Here is a 15,487-nt window from a genome sequence, read left to right as displayed (position 1 = left end):
ACCTGCACAGGGACCAGGGCAGAGCTGGCCTGGGGCGGGCGGAGTTCACCCCAGGACAGATGAGGTACACAGGTGTCCATCCCTCACTCTGCGAGCATTAGAAACACAAGATGATGGCCGGCACAGCAGCTCACTAGGCTAATCCTCCGCCTTGCGGCGCCGGCATACCGGGTTCTAGTACCGGTCGGGGCGCCAGATTCTGTCCCGGTTGCCCCTCTTCCAGGCCAGCTCTCTGCTGTGGCCAGGGAGTGCAGTGGAGGATGGCCCAAGTGCTTGGGCCCTGCACCCCATGGGGGAACAGGAGAAGCACCTGGCTCCTGCCATCGGATCAGCACGGTGCGCTGGCCGCGGCGGCCATTGGAGGGTGAACAACGGCAAAGGAAGACCTTTCTCTCTGTCTCTCTCTCTCTCTCACTGTCCACTCTGCCTGTCAAAAAAAAAGAAAAAGAAAAAGAAAAAGAAAAAGAAAGAAAAAAGAAAGAAAGAAAGAAAGAAAGAAAGAAAGAAAGAAAGAAAGAAAGAAAGAAAGAAAGAAAGAAAGACAAGATGGACTGTTGTGGGGAGTGAGGGACGGACAAATTCTGTTGCCAGGCAACCACAGCCACCAGGGATGGATTCCAGGCCCCCCCACCCCCCACCCCCAGGCAGCAAAATCTGTGGATGCACAAGTGCCTCGGACAGGACAGCACATTGTGTGGGGTCTACCCACGTCCCCGCGTGTCGGTAGTGCACCTGCTGTGTGCGTCGTCCCCACGCCGTGATGTTTGGGGAATGATTAGGAAAAGCGTTTTTGATCCAGGGTCGGCGAATGCGCTAATGTGGAATCCCAGGATACCAAGGGCCCCCTGGAGAGCAAGGGCAGAGTGTGGTGGGAGGCACAGCTGGTGACTCTGGGTACCCGGAAGTCCTAACAGTGAAGCCGTGGGGAAGCGGCAGGCTTTTGGCCGAGCGGTTAAGGCACCTGCGTCCCACGTCGGAGGCCCCGGGTTCCATTTTCCCAGCGCCAGCTCCAGGCTCCAGCTTCCTGCTGATTTGCACTGTGGTAGGCAGCGGTGATGCCCTAAGCAATAAGATTCCTGCCGTCCACTTGTGGGCATCTGGGGAGTGAACCCGCAGGTGGGAACTCTTGTCTCTACGTGTCTGTCTCTCTTTTTTTTTCTTTCTTTTGACAGGCAGAATGGACAGTGAGAGAAAGAGACAGAGAGAAAGGTCTTCCTTTGCCGTTGTTCACCCTCCAATGGTCGCCGTGGCCGGTGCACCGCGCTGATCCGATGGCAGGAGCCAGGTACTTCTCCTGGTCTCCCATGGGGTGCAGGGCCCAAGCACTTGGGTCATCCTCCACTGCCCTCCCGGGCCACAGCAGAGAGCTGGCCTGGAAGAGGGGCAACCGGGACAGAATCCGGCGCCCCGACTGGGACCAGAACCCAGTGTGCCGGCGCTGCAAGCTGGAGGATTAGCCTAGTGAGCCGCGGCGCCGGCCTCATTTTTTTTTTTAAAGCATGCCGTCAAAAATGTGAGAAAAAGCACTAGAATATTGGGGAAGATAACTGCGTGGTCAGATGAAGTAGGGCCTGGTGTTGTGCAGTGTGTTAAGCCACCACCTGTGACTCTAGCATCCCATATGGGTGTTGGTTCGAGTCCTGGCTGCTCCACTTCCGATCCAGCCCCCTGCTAATGCTTCTGGGAGAGCAGTAGAAGACGGCCCACGTGCTCGGGCCCTGCACCCGCGTGGGAGACCTGGATGGAGCTCCAGCCGCTGGCTCAGCCTGGCTGTTGAGGCCATTTGGGGAGTGAATCAGCGGAAGAAGACCTCTCTCTCTGACTCAGCCTTTCGAGTAATCTTTTTTAAAAAAGAGATGACATAGTAAGATGAGAGGGACCTGCTTTAGAACAAGCCGGTGGGGGTGAGGAAGTGAGGCGGACGGGACTGCAGCTGACACAGTGAAGGTCGCAGGCTGATCGCCGCTGGAGCCAGCCAGACGGGGGTACAGACGCCTCTCTACTTCGGGGCATCTGGAAGTTTCTATAACACTGCTTTTTAAAAAAGATTTATTTATGTATTTGAAAGGCAGAGTTACAGAGAGGCCGAGGCAGAGAGGGAGGTCTTCCATCTGCTGATTTACTCCCCAGGTGGCAGCAATGGCTAGAGATGTACAGATTGGAAGCCAGGAGCTTCTTCCAGGTCTCCCACACAGGTGCAGGGGCCCAAGGCCCTGGGCCATCTTCTACTGCTTTCCCAGGCCACAGCAGGGAGCTGGATCGGAAGTGGAGCAGCTGGGACTCGAACCAGCACCCATATGGGATGTCAGCACCGCAGGCGGCAGCCCCAATATAACACCTTAAAATTACAGCTGCAGGGCCGGCGCCGTGGCTCACTTGATTAATCCTCTGCCTGCAGCGCCAGCATCCCATATGGGCACCGGTTCTGTGCCGGTTGCCCCTCTTCCAGGCCAGCTCTCTGCTGTGGCCAGGAGGGCAGTGGAGGATGGCCCAAGTGCTTGGGCCCTGCACCCCATGGGAGACCAGGAGAAGCACCTGGCTCCTGGCTTCGTATCAGCGTAGCTCCGGCCGTTGCGGCCACTTGGGGAGTGAACCAACGGAAGGAAGACCTTTCTCTCTGTCTCTCTCTCTCACTGTCTAACTCTGCCTGTCAAATAAATTAAAAAAAAAAAAATTACAGCTGCCTCTTGTCTGACCCCCTCAGCTCCCCCATAAACCCATCCTTAGTTGAAAATGCTGACTAAGTAAAAACCATGTTGAATCCACCTAACCTGCCCCGGGAGCCCACCTCAGCAACACAGCCCTGCACCGGAGGGGGCCGGCTGCTTCCCGTGCCGAGCTCCGGGAGAGAGGCACCTGCCGCACATCCTAGCCCAGAAAGACCAGCAGTCAAAACCCAAGGGCAGCTCCGGCCCCGGGCCTGGCATCCTGGCACCAGCGCAAAGCCGAGCGCCCTGAAGGGAGGGGAACTGTTGTCGGGCGGCGTCTGCTGGAGGATGTATTTGGGAAGGACAGGGGAGGGCAGACAGGGGTTGCTTCAAGGACTGTAGGAGGAGGGGTGGGACGGCCCGGGGGGAGGCCAGCATGACGGAGCTGTGAGGCAGAATGGGCGGGGCCGGAGTGTCCGTGGCCAGGAGTCTCGGGGGACAGTGATGATCTTTTATCTGGAGAAAGGACATGGCGTTTAAAACAATACTTATTTATTTAGGCAAAATAAATAAATAAAGGCAAAGTGACAGAGCGAGGAGATCTTCCATCCACTCATGCACTCCCCAAATGGTGGGTCCAGGCCAAAGCCAGGAGCCTGGAGCTCCATCCGGGTCTCCCACGTGGGTGCAGGGGCCCAAGTACTTGGGCCATCCTCTGCTGCCTTCCCAGGGCTTTAGCAGGAAGCCGGATTGGAAGCAGAGCAGCCGGGACTCGAACAGGTGTTTTTCAAGAGGTCTAAGCCTCTCAAGTGCCACCGTGCTGGCTGCTGACTGGCGTTTTCAGAAGGACCCTGGGTGCGTATGGAGATTAGACTGGGAGTGACCAGCCGGGAGGGCAGACCCAAGCAGGAGGGGGCAACGCCGGCGCCTGTGTGGGCAGAGGCGCGATGGAGGCAGGTGGCCAGCTCTGGTTTGGGGTGAGGGACAGCAGGGGGTTCCTGCAGGGGCGCTGGATGGTCAGGGGAGGGCCCATGTGCCAAACCGGAAGACTGGGGGTGAATGTGAGGAAACTCAAGTTGATTTGCTCCACCTTAGACTCATTGGTGGTTCAACGCGTGGGTGTCTTGGTGGGCTCTTGGGGTTCCCTCTCAACATTCCATCTTTTTTTTTTTTTTGACAGACAGAGTGGACAGTGAGAGAGACAGAGAGAAAGGTCTTCCTTTGTCGTTGGTTCACCCTCCAATGGCCGCTGCGGCCGGCGCGCTGCGGCCGGCGTACCGTGCTGATCCGATGGCAGGAGCCAGGTGCTTCTCCTGGTCTCCCATGCGGGTGCAGGGCCCAAGCACCTGGGCCATCCTCCACTGCACTCCCGGGCCACAGCAGAGAGCTGGCCTGGAAGAGGGGCAACTGGGACAGAATCCGGCGCCCCGACTGGGACTAGAACCTGGCGCAGCAAGGTGGAGGATTAGCCTAGTGAGCCGTGGCGCCGGCCTAACATTCCATCTTAAAACCAGCGAGGACTTGCCCGGACCTCATCCGGACCCTGGAGTGCATGTCCTGGCTTTAAGTCTCCACACCGAGTGGGCCGGAGCTTCCGGCCACCCGCTGACTCACTCCACGCGGGTAGGGGCTGCGTGCAGCCCCTGAGACCCCGAAGGGCCTTGCTCGGGTCTGAGGGTCCCTGCCAGGCCGACCACCGTGAGCGTGTGGCGAGGGAGCTGTGTGGAGCAAGGTGTGCTGAGACAGGGCGGAATCGGGGTGTAGACCGTGCTGGGATGACGCTGTTTGGAGGAGGTCCGGCACACGGTGGTCTGCCCTCGCGATGGCAGACAGCAGCCGAGGTCGGCAGAGGCTGCAGCTCGGGGCTGGCTCCCCGACTCCGCGCGCCGCCAGCAGCCCGGCCACCGCCAGCAGAACCCACAGAGAGCGCAGGTGTCCCGCAGGCCAGCTGGGCTCCGGGCGTTTCCAGCTTACCGTGGGCAACCCTGTATCACGGAAATTGTTCAAATGCACCAGTTTCCTTTTACATACATAAAAAAAAAAAAGAGTAGTCAGAATAAGCTGGAAATGACGAGTATCGGGGCTCCCAGGGCTTCTCCCGGGCCAGCGGCCAGCCCGGGGGCTCCTGTGGGAGGCTCTGCCAGTGCCCCCTTCCGGGGAGGGGCATCTATAAAGGCTGCGTGGGCTTCCCTCGCCCCAGCATCCCATATGCTCCCCAGTGTGTGTGTATTTGATGGGGTTCTTCTCGCCCAGTCCCTGGAACACTGAACACAGCTCCCCATAAGAAAGGGTTTCCTCTGCAAGTCTGGGCACTACGAATTTCTACTTTCGCCCTGAGCTGTTAGAAATGGACTCTCCCTGTCGGTGCACAGCCTGAGCTGGCCATCCTAGAATCCAGCACGGGCTTGCCCCCAAGCCAGGCAGCCCCGGCGGACGGATCCACCTGCTCTTCCCGCTTGCACCCCCGACCCGACCGCCAGCGCCCGAGACGCACCCCGCGGGCTCATTCCCGGAGGCCCCGCTCCCCAGGTCACAGGAGGGCGGCAGGTCCAGGGCTGGAGGAACGGCCCTCCCCGCGCCCTTGGCCCCAAATTTCTCAGCAGCCCGGGGCGCCGGGGGTCTGGCAGCCGACGGGCCCGAGCCCCCCGGGAGGCGGCGTGGGGCGGCAGGGTCGGGCCGCAGCCCCTTGCCCGCTGTCCACCGGGGTCGTCCGGCTCCATCGCGGCTGGCGGGGACAGGGGGCGGAGCATGCGCAGCGAGACGCTAAAATAGGATTAAGTTCGGGTTCCTCCACGTCTGCGTCACTCAGCCTCTCGCCAGGACGGAGTAACAACAGGTCCTGCCCCTCCGGGAGCCCAGGTCTCCCGACGCGTCAGATCCACACGCGGGGGCCGCGCAGCGAGGCAGGGCCCAGCCAGGCTTCCCGGAAGGGGATTAGGGCCCTAGGGCTGCGGGCGGGGCAAAGGCCACACATTGACGCCTGCGCAGTCGACACCTCACGCCGTCTCGCCCCGCCCAGCCCCTGCTCTGCAGCAGGGAATTGCAGGCCTCGCTCCACCTATCCCAGCCCAGCTGAATAACACCCCCTTCTTTTTTTCCTTCTCCACCAATGGTCGCGCTTCGCCCGCCCCCACAACTGTCCAATAGAGAGCGGAAGCAGGACACGCCCCGCGAATGCGCGACGCCTGCGGGGGCGGTCTACCCGCCCATTGGTTCCGGTCAACCCAAGTCCCGCCTTCTCATGCGCTTTCTCCCCCGCCCTCCTTCCGTCCCTCCCTCTCCCCGTGGAGAGGGGCCAGATCCAATCAGCGCTGGACTCGGCCGCGCGAAGGGGGCGGTCCTATAGTGCGTAATGGAACCCCGCCCGTCTCTCGGGCAACGCCCCCTCCCCCTCGCTCCCGAACGGAAATAGCGGTGTACTGGACCAATCGTAGTGGCGTGCCTTTGCCTTGAGACCAATGGAAGAGGGAGTCGGGGGCGAGCCCGCGTCTGAGCGGCAGTCTCCACATCCAATGGGCAGCCGAGAGCTGCCCCGGGCGAAGAGGCGGGGAGGGGTCAGGGGCGGTGCCACGGCCCGCCCGCCCGCCCTCCCCCTCGGCCGGCTCGGCTCCTCGGCGCTGCCTGGGGGTCCTTTCCGCCCGGTGCCCGCCTGCCAGCGCCCGCTGTGCCGTGCCCCGTCCGGCCAGGCCTGGAGCCGACACCACCGCCATCATGCCGGCCGTGTCCAAGGGCGATGGGATGCGGGGGCTCGCCGTATTCATCTCCGACATCCGGAACTGTGAGCTCGCGGCGGGGGGACACGGGAGACGCGGGGGAGGGGGCAGCGTGGAACGCGGGGGTTTGGGGGTCACCGAGGGACCGGGCGGGGTCCAGCGCCCCTGCAGGGGCGGCGGGGGGAACTTCGGGGGGAGGGGGCAGGGGTGTCATGAGGCGCCTCAGGAGGTGACGACGCGGAGGGTTCGAGGCCCCGGGTGGGTCGGGAAGGGGAAGACGTTGGACAGGTCCCGGGGACGGAGGCGTGGAGGTGCCCCCCGGGAGCGGTGGAGAGGCAGGGGCGCCCTTACAGATGCTGGCTCGGAGACCCCTGCGCGGGGGGCCTACGGGAGCCGGGCTGAGGGGGTGTCAGGGACGGAGCGGGACCGGGGAGCGATGGGCGGCGCAGGAGTGCGGGGGCCGCGGAGAGCCGCTGGGGAGGGCCTCGGGCCGGCGGAGGGTGGACAGGGGCCAGAGGGGGCAGGAGGGACTCCCGGATCGGGGGCCCGGGGAGTGGGTGCTTAGGGCCCGTGTCAGAGGGGGGTGCCCAGGCCTCCAGGAGGGGTCAGGGTGCTCAGGGCTTGTGGGAGAGATTGCAAACCTGGGGGCGGGGGCGGGAAGCCTGGTCCTGGAGAGAGAGCGAGGGGTCAGGGGTCAGGGAGCGGCCGGGCCCGGGTCGGAGCCCTTCCCTGTCTGGGGACTGTGATCCCGGCGGCCGGGCAGTTCCCGGGAGCGGCTGCTGGCGCCGTCCGCGGGGGCTTGGGTTCGAGGGCAGCAGCTCCGGGAGCTGAGTGACCTTGGCGGAGGGTGGGGGCAGCCCTCGCGGGGCCCTGGCAGGTGCGGCTGCATCGGGGAGGGCCCGGGGCGCGTCCGGAGCTGAGCAGTGCGTGGCAGGTGCACCGTGAGCACTAGGGAGGCCGTAGGGTGTCAGCGGAGGGAGGGATGGTGTGGTTGATAGAAAGGGGGTGCAGGGGGGTGCGGGCGCTTCGGGGGGCCCTGCGAGGAGGGGGGCCCTCGCCCATCATTTAACCCTCTGGGGCCCGGTGTTCTTGTCTGCAAACTTCGCTCCCTGCTTGGTGCGGGAAGGCAAGGCGGGCAAGGCGGGACGAGGCCCTGCTGGACCGGGCTGGTGCCGAGAAGAAGGATAACGGGGGGGGGGGGGGGGCTGCCGGGTCCTGGGGCGGCCGCCTGCTTGGGCCGTGCTCACGGGAGCGAGCGGCAGGCAGAGTGGCCAGGGCCCTGGTGAGCCCTCAGTCTCCCCTGTTTGAAAATCATTCCCGCGGCTGCTGGGAGAGAAACCGGCGCTGGAGGCGAGGCCGATGCCCCGCAGGGCCGAGAGGGGACTGGTCGGGTTTGGGGTTCGTTTTGAGGGCTTGGGGGGCTGGGGAAGGAATGACAAGAAGGTGTCCCACAGGCCCCGGGAGGTGGGGCCCCAGCACCAGGCGCGGGGGAGCCCGTCAGGGAGGGCCCTGTCCCTTCTCAGCCGGTGGTGTGCTGCGCCGCTGTGTTCTGGGGTTCGTGATGGTGCAGGGGACCCCGAGGCTCCCAGCCCCACGGGGGAGGAGGCGTGGAGGCTGGACGTGGTGGGCCACCCCGGGAAGAGGCTGAGTACCGGCCACTGGGCCCTGAGGACTCTGTCACTTGGTTCCGTGGAGGTGGCCCGCAGGACAGGGCAGTGGCCGCCCCGGCTTGCGGGCTCCTCGGGGGTGACAGCGTCCTGGGATTGGGCAGGGGGCTGCCTGCCCAGCTCTGAGTGTCCGGAGGCCATGGGACTGTGCGCTTTCAAAGGGTGCGTCTCGCGGCCTGTGAATTGGAGCTCACTTTTCTCCCTGGAGAGTGGAAGGCATTTGCCGCTGTCCTGAGGCCAGTGAGGGCCGTGACGTTGAGAGAACGGGGGCTGTGTCTGGCCAGAGAGCCCAGGGAGGCTCTGCTTCGCCGGAGCCGCTGGGAGCCGCGCGGGCAGGATGTGGGGAGCGAGCCAGGCCACGTGTAGTGGAGACACGTGGGGACGGCAGAAGGCTGGCAGGTGCCAAGGTCCTGAGGCCGGCCCGGGCCTCTGAGCAAGGCCTGCGTGTCTGACGCTGGCCAGGTGGGCAGGGCCAGGCTGGTGTTTGTCCTGAGAGCTCGGGGTGGGGGTGGGGGGGTGATTCCAGGCAAGAGCGGATCATGGGGAGAGGGGTGGACGAGGCAGGGCTCAGAGCTGGGGGGGGGGGGTGTCTGGAAGGCATCTAGAAAGAGGAAGAGGAAGGGAGAGGAAGGGCCAGTTCTGCCCATGCAGAGGGGGAGAGGCCTGGCCCGAGGGCCTGGAGCGGGATCCTGCCGAGTCAGTTATCTGACAGGGAGCTGCTCTGGGCCCGGCCCCGCTGCCTGCTATCTGGGGCCCCAGCGGTGGGCCAGGCTGCTGAGGGGGGCGCTGGCTGGGTCCCCAGTTCTGTGCCGGCTGCGGGAGGCCTCAGGATAAGTTTGTTCCCTGACTGAATGCGTGGATGAAGGGAGGGGTCTTCAGTGGGCACCTGCTGAGTGCTGAGCACTGTTGTGGGTGACGGGGCCCCTGCCCTGTGGAGCACCTGTCCCACGGGCCAGCACACAGCAAGTGTGCCAGGCGTCCACCCGGGACAGGGGCGTCACGGGGTGCGGGGTGGGGTAGGAGTGGTGCCTGGTCTCTCCCTGCAAAGGCGACACTGGGCAGAGAATCCAGTTTGGTGGGCAAGGTAGGCCTGCTGTCCAGGCACAGGATGCGGCCTGTGCAAAGGCCCTGAGGCAGGCTCGTCCAGGAGTGTAGGAGGGACTTGGAGGCCAGGAGGCAGCTAAGGAGAGCACCGGAGGTTTGTTTAGGGGGAGAAGGCGGACAGGGCCACAGGGAGGACGGGCCTTTTCCCTCGAGCCCGTTGGGAGCCCCTGTGTGGAGCAAAGGAGATGGGAGCTGACTGCTGGGTTTTCACAGAATCCCTTGGGCCACTATGGAGACGCCCTGCCCCGCCCCGCCCCGCCCCAGGCCTGGCCTTAAGGAACCCAACAGACAGATCCAGGCCTGGGTGCCAGCCCCACCCACTTCCTGCTGGGCTCGGGAATCTGTCCAGCACCTTGGCTGTGCCAGGACTGAGGCCTCCTGGCCACCCCTGCCCTCAGGGCGCCGGTCGGCGGGGTCACTCGGCCTCAGGGCGCCGGTTGGCGGGGTCACTCAGCCTGGCCGGGGTGACAGCAGTGAGGTGGCCACCTCTGCCATCAGGGCGCTGGTCAGCGGGGTCGCTCGGCCTGGCCGGGGTGACAGCAGTGAGGTGGCCACCCTTGCCGTCAGGGCGCCGGTCAGCGGGGTCACTCGGCCGTCAGGGCGCCGTCGGCGGGGCCGCTCGGCCTGGCCGGTAAGGAGACGTGCTTTCCGCACTGGCTGTGGACAAGTTTCTGTTCCTTTGACATCTTAAGACAGCAAAGCAGCCAGTGAGGGCCGTGTCGATGTTTCATTTACTCCAGCATGTCCAAATATCATTTCAACGTGTAGTCGGTATTTTTTCAAGAGGATTTATTTAATTTATTTATTTTATTTGAAATGTAGAGTTACACAGAGAGGGAGAGAGAGGTCTTCCACCCGCTGGTTCACTCCCCAGGTGGCCACAACAGCTTGGGCTGGGCCCATCCGAAGCCAGGAGCCAGGAGCTTCATCCGGGTCTCCCATGCGGGTGCAGGGGCCCAAGCACTTGGGCCGTCTTCTGCTGCTTTCCCAGGCCATCAGCAGAGGGCTGGAGTGGAAGTGGAGCAGCCGGGACTTGAACCAGCGCCCATGTGGGATGCCGGCGGCCCAGGCAGCAGCTTCACCTGCTGTGCCACAGTATTGGCCCTTGTCGTCAGTAGCTTAAAATTTATTAATGATGGTTCTTTCCCATACAAAATCCTGTGTGTGTGCACTCTATCTTTTGAGATTTTCTTGTTTTGAAAGGGAGAGTGGGAGAGGGAGAGGCAGAGACAGAGGGCTTCCATCCGCTGGTTCACTCCCCAGATGGCCACAACGGCCATGGCTGGGCCAGGCTGAACCCAGGAGCCAGGAGCTCAGTCCGGGTCTCCCACGCGGGTGCAGGGGCCCAGGCACTGGGGCCGTCTCCCACTGCCTTCCCAGGTGCATGAGCAGGGAGCTGGATGGGAAGTGGAGCGGCCGGGACTGGCACCAGTGCTCCGAGACGGGATGTGGCGTTGTGTGCGGTGGTTTGCCCTCTGAGCCACGGTGCTGCTGCCGCCTCCCCCGGCCCCGGGAGCATTGCAGTTTGCAGGCCGCAGTCTCGGGAGGACGACTTGCTCTGGATGGAGATTTCATAGAACACGTGGCTGAAAAAGTACAGAGTACCCAGCCGCCTTCCAAAGCGACTCTTCCATTTTCTTAGAGAGAGAGAGAGAGAGAGAGAGAGAGAGAATGTCCCCTCTGCTGGTCATTTTCCAAATGCCTGCAACAGCCTGGGCTAGGCCGGGCCAAAGCCGAGACCCAGAGCCCTATCCAGGCCCCCTGCTAGGTGGCAGGAGCCCGGGTGCTGGAGTCGTCCCCCACTGCTGCCTCCCGGACACGCCGTAAGAGGAAGCTGGGTCGGCAGTGGGGTCGGAGGGCTGGAGCCAGGCGCTCCGATACGGGATGCTGGCCTCACGACTGCACGCAGCGCCCGGCCCAAGGACCAGTCTCCAGCCGAAGTTTACTGAAACGGAATGAGGGACACAGCCCCTCGGGCGCACCTGCCACAGGGCCAGTGCCTGCAGCTGCAGGCTGGGGCCGGTGTGTGTGCGGCCCAGGATGGTTGTGGCTGCGCGTTCGGGGTCACCCAGGAGGGCTCAGGGCTGTCGGGACTTGGGGGGCACGAGCTCGAGTCCTGGCAGACGGGCAGCCGCGGACGGCGAGGCTCAGGAGCGTCTCGCCCGAGCTGCAGGGCAGCGCCCGCACCACACGCACGCTGGGGTCCTGCTCAGCAGGGACAGGTGTGTCAGACGCCTGTGGCGACAGCTCCAGACCCACCTGGCGGTCCAAGTGCCGTGGTGGAACCTCTGTGCCCCTCGCCAGAAGCCCTGCGCAACGCCCCCACGGTAACCCCCAGCAGAAGCAGAGCCTGCACCTCCTGTGGCTCCCAGGCACCCTGAAAACCTAGGAGAGGCGTCCTGGCGCGGCCCGCCCGCCCCGCCTTTCCTGACTGCATCTCTGGTCGCAGGCAACTCCTGGAGCGTCTCAGCCCTCCCTCCCCTGGGTTCTCCTGCCCCCGGGCCTTTGCACACACTGGTGCCCCGCTCCCAGAGTGCACCTGCCTGGTTTCTGTGCGGTCCATTCCAGCCTCACCTCCCAGGAGCCGAGTGCTCGGGCCTGACCAGAGCCGCCCGGCCCCGCTGTGCTTCCTGCGAGCTGGGCAGGGGTGACATCCCAGAGCCTGGGGCAGAAAAATCCTGCCCCTTGTGCCTCCCGGGACCCTGAGCCCCTTCCCCCTTGCTTGGTGGCCTGAGAGGGGGCACAGCATCCATCAGCCCCATCTGTCACAGTTGGCTCCTAATGGATAGTTTTTGTTTTTTTTGTTTTTTTTTTTTTTTTTGACAGGTAGAGTTATAGACAGAGAGAGAGAGAGACAGAGAGAGGTCTTCATCTGCTGGTTCACTCCCCAAATGGCCGTAATGACTGGAGCTGAGCTGATCCAAAGCCAGGAGCCAGGAGCTTCCTCTGGGTACCCCACCCGGGTGCAGGGGCCCAAGGACCTGGGCCATCTTCTACTGCCTTCCCAGGCCACAGCAGAGAGCTGGATCGGAAGTGGAGCAGCCGGGACTCAACCCGGCACCCATTTGAGATGCCAGCACTGCAGGTGGCAGCTTTACCTGCTACACCACAGTGCCGGTCCCTAATTTATTTATTTGTTTAATATTTATTTGTTTAATTGAACGACAGAGTTACACAGAGAGAGAAGGAGAGAGAGAGAGAGAGGTCTTCCACCTGCTGGTTCACTCCCCAGATGGCTGCAACAGCCAGAGCTGGGACAATCTGAAACCAGGAGCTTCTTCTGGGTCTCCCACGCGGGTGCAGGGGCCCAAACACTTGGGCATCTTCTACTGCCTTCCCAGGCCACAGCAGAGAGCTGGATCGGAAGTGGAGCAGCCGGGTCTCAAACCAGCGCCCATACGAGATGCCGTCAGTGTAGGTGGAGGTTTTACCTGCTACGCCACAGCGCCGGCCCCTCCACAGAGGTTGAAGTCAAGGCCAGGGAGGTGGGCTGTGGCCTCTGCTGGAACTGCTGTGCGGATACCTGTCCGGGGCGGCCCTGTCCCAGTAGCTACTCCGCGGCCCGCGGTGCGGTCACGATGTCATCCACTGGCGTTTCCACGCAAGCCCTTGAAGGAGCTGTGTGGCCCTGCTCAGGGTGGCGTGGGTCTGTGTCCCCGCCCTGGCGCCGGCCCTGCCCCCAGGTGCTGGCCTCCCCGGTGCACTGGTGCTCTCGTCTTTCAAGGTCCTCCTCAAATGTCCTGCCTGTCCCCAGGCCCCGGGCAGGGCCTCACAGCCTCCGTCCCTGGACGTCTCGCCGGGGGGCTCCCGGGGCTCGCTGCCTGGCCCTCACTGGGCCAGGTCCTTGGAGGCAGATCAGAAGTGCCCGGCTTGCCTAGACCCTGGGCCTGGCCGTGCGGCCCCCGCAACCACGCAGTTAATACACGGGGCTCAGACGGCCCCTGAGGCGACAGAGCTGCACCTGCCGTCCCCTCCGCCTTCCAGCCCCTTCTACGTGCCTAGACTGCTCCCCCAGGAGGGGCGCAGCCTGGCCCTGCCCTCGGGCCTCCGGGTCTGCTGTGGGAGGCAGGGAGACCCACGTGGCCACGTCGGCTCTGGTGTGGGCCACAGGCGGCGTGGGAGCCCCGAGTAGGGCCAGCACAGCGCCCCCGTGGGAGATACTGTGAGAGCCACCCGTGAACATGAATTCTCCCCTCCCCCGTAGCCACGGTTTTTAAGTAGAAACAGGAAAGATTCTTCGGAAATATTTATTTGTAATTATTTGAACAGTAGAGAGGCAGAGGCAGAGAGAGAGAGTGCGTCCATCCACTGCTTCACTCCCCAGATGGCTGATAGCCAGGCCTGGGCCAGAGGTCAGGCCACGGCTGCACGTGGGCGGCAGGGACCCAGTCCCGGGAGCCGTCAGCCCTGTCTGCGTGGTCTGCGCAGCCTGACCCCAGGGGCGCCAGCGTGGGAAGGAGGTGTCGAGAGCGAGGCCAGATGCCCACCCCGGGCAGAGGTAGTTTTAATAGTGTGTTTGTGTTGTTTGTGTGACCCAGTTCTGGTGCGTGTACTCGGCATTTGAAAGCTGCCTTATTTTAAAGGTGTATTTATTTTTTTGAAAGGCTGAGTTAGAGAGATTAATCCATTGTCTCTCCACTGGTTCACCCCCCGGATGCCCGCAGTGGCTGGAGCTGGGCCGGGCTGGAGCCAGACGCTTCTTCCGGGTCTCCCACGTGAGTGCAGGGGCCCAGGGACTTGGGCCATCCTCTACTGTTTTCCCAGGCCATCGCAGGGAGCTGGATCGGATGTGGAGTAGCTGGGACTCGAACCAGTGCCCATGTGGGATGCTGGCACTGCAGGCGGCGGTTTAACCCGTCACCGCAGCGCCGGTCCCCGTGTTTGAAGACCGAGTGCGACGTTTGCGTCTGTCCCCGACGCCGCCTTCCAGAGCCCGCTGTCCTTGCTGCCTGCAGCCCTTCTCAGCGTGAGCAGCCGTGTCTCAGGCCTCGGGAGCTGCCTGGCTGACAGTGTGCCTCCAGGACTCCCTGGGACCGCGGAGCCCTGCTCAGGGACTTCCCGGAGGAGGTGACACCGGGAGTGAGGCTTGTGGGAGTTGGGGGTGAGGCAGGATGGTGCCTGCTTGCCCGTTCATTCATTCAGGAGGTACACACCGCACCTGGCTGTGGGCTAAAGGATGAGATTGGCATAGGTGTGGGCCAGAGCAGGCCGCTGCCCGTTAGATAGCCAGACGTTTAAAGAGCACCTGCCGTATGCCAGGCACTGTTTCAGGAGCTACTGCCTGATGTGTGCGCTGGGCGGGAGCCGAGACAGAGGGAGAGACAGTGATTACGCAATGTGAATGGATCGATCTGGCCGGCGCCGTGGTGCAGCGGGTAAATCTGCTGCCTGCGGAGCTGGCATCCCATGTGGGCGTCGGTTCAAGTCCCGGCTGCTCCACTTCCGATGCAGCTCTCTGCTATGGCCTGGGAAAGCAGAGATGTCCCAAGTTCTTGGGCCCGTGCACCCACATGGGAGACCGAGATGAGTTCCAGGTTCCTGGCCCAGCCCCGGCCCTTTGGGGAGTGAACCAGCAGATGGAAGATCTCTCTTTCTGTAACTCTGCCTTTCAAATAGATAAATAAATCTTTGTCAAAAATATGAAAAAAGAAATGGGTGGAGGAGAGCTTTTAAAAACTTCTCCAAGCGGAATGATAAGGAATTGTCCTCAGAGAGGTGGGCAGGACAGGCCTCTTGGAGGAGGTGACGGGCCCTGCGGGAAGACCACTGGGAAAGTGGCCCCGCGAAGCGGGCTCAGCACAGGCGAGGGCGCGGGCAGGGAGGAGCCGAGAGTACTCCCAGGGTGGGGGGGGGAGGCCGGGCCCGCCGCAGGGCCAGGGGGCTCAGTGGGCTGGGGGTGGTCTCCCCAGCTGGCGTCCTGGGAGCCCAGTGCACAGGGCCAGGAAGGGCAGGGCGGCTGGGTTGATCTGGGTGGTGTGGGCAGGGTGCTCACCTTGGGGCTGCCGGGGGCGCATCCTGAAGCTAGAGCCGGGGGGCAAGGCGACGGCTTCGCTGGGGGACGAGGACGCCGGCTGCGTTTGGAGGAGCTGAGTGTGCCACGGAGTGACGTGTGGCAAGAGCGGACCTAGCAGGCTGGAGGGTGACACAGCACGCAGCGGGGGTGGCCAGGACCAGGCACCGCGTGGTCGGAGTGTGTTGTCGGGCCCTGGGGCGCACGGGTCACGGAGGCGTCGTAGAGCTGCGCCAGGAGGGGGCATGCCCAGTGGACAGGGAGGAGGAGGAGGCTGAAGGCCAGGAGGCAGGAGGAGGGGGAGCGGGCTCTGACCTGGTGCCTGGGTGGTGGGTCCTGCGGCAG

At 63.4% G+C, this 15,487-nt stretch overlaps 1 protein-coding gene and 1 long non-coding RNA gene across 3 annotated transcripts in view; one reads left to right on the top strand and one right to left on the bottom strand.

The window, feature by feature from the left end:
* Positions 1 to 3,187: 3,187 nt before the first annotated feature.
* On the bottom strand, positions 3,188 to 5,389 carry LOC138846648 (uncharacterized). The gene is made up of 2 exons (XR_011384180.1): positions 5,143 to 5,389; positions 3,188 to 4,633 (listed from the first exon to the last, which is right to left on the bottom strand). It is a non-coding gene; the product is annotated as an uncharacterized lncRNA (long non-coding RNA).
* An 825-nt stretch (positions 5,390 to 6,214) lies between these two features.
* Positions 6,215 to 15,487, top strand: part of AP2A1 (adaptor related protein complex 2 subunit alpha 1) — a 30,557-nt gene continuing 21,284 nt past the window's right edge. For both annotated transcript variants that reach the window (XM_070063020.1, XM_070063019.1), the window contains exon 1: positions 6,215 to 6,426. In XM_070063020.1, coding sequence (XP_069919121.1) covers positions 6,360 to 6,426 — 67 coding nt within the window. In that variant the 5' untranslated portion in view covers positions 6,215 to 6,359. The remainder of the gene's footprint in view (positions 6,427 to 15,487) is intronic.

This window comes from Oryctolagus cuniculus, chromosome 18 (assembly GCF_964237555.1).
Source record: "Oryctolagus cuniculus chromosome 18, mOryCun1.1, whole genome shotgun sequence".
NCBI lineage: Eukaryota > Metazoa > Chordata > Mammalia > Lagomorpha > Leporidae > Oryctolagus > Oryctolagus cuniculus.
This window is presented reverse-complemented; position numbering and strand designations above follow the sequence as displayed.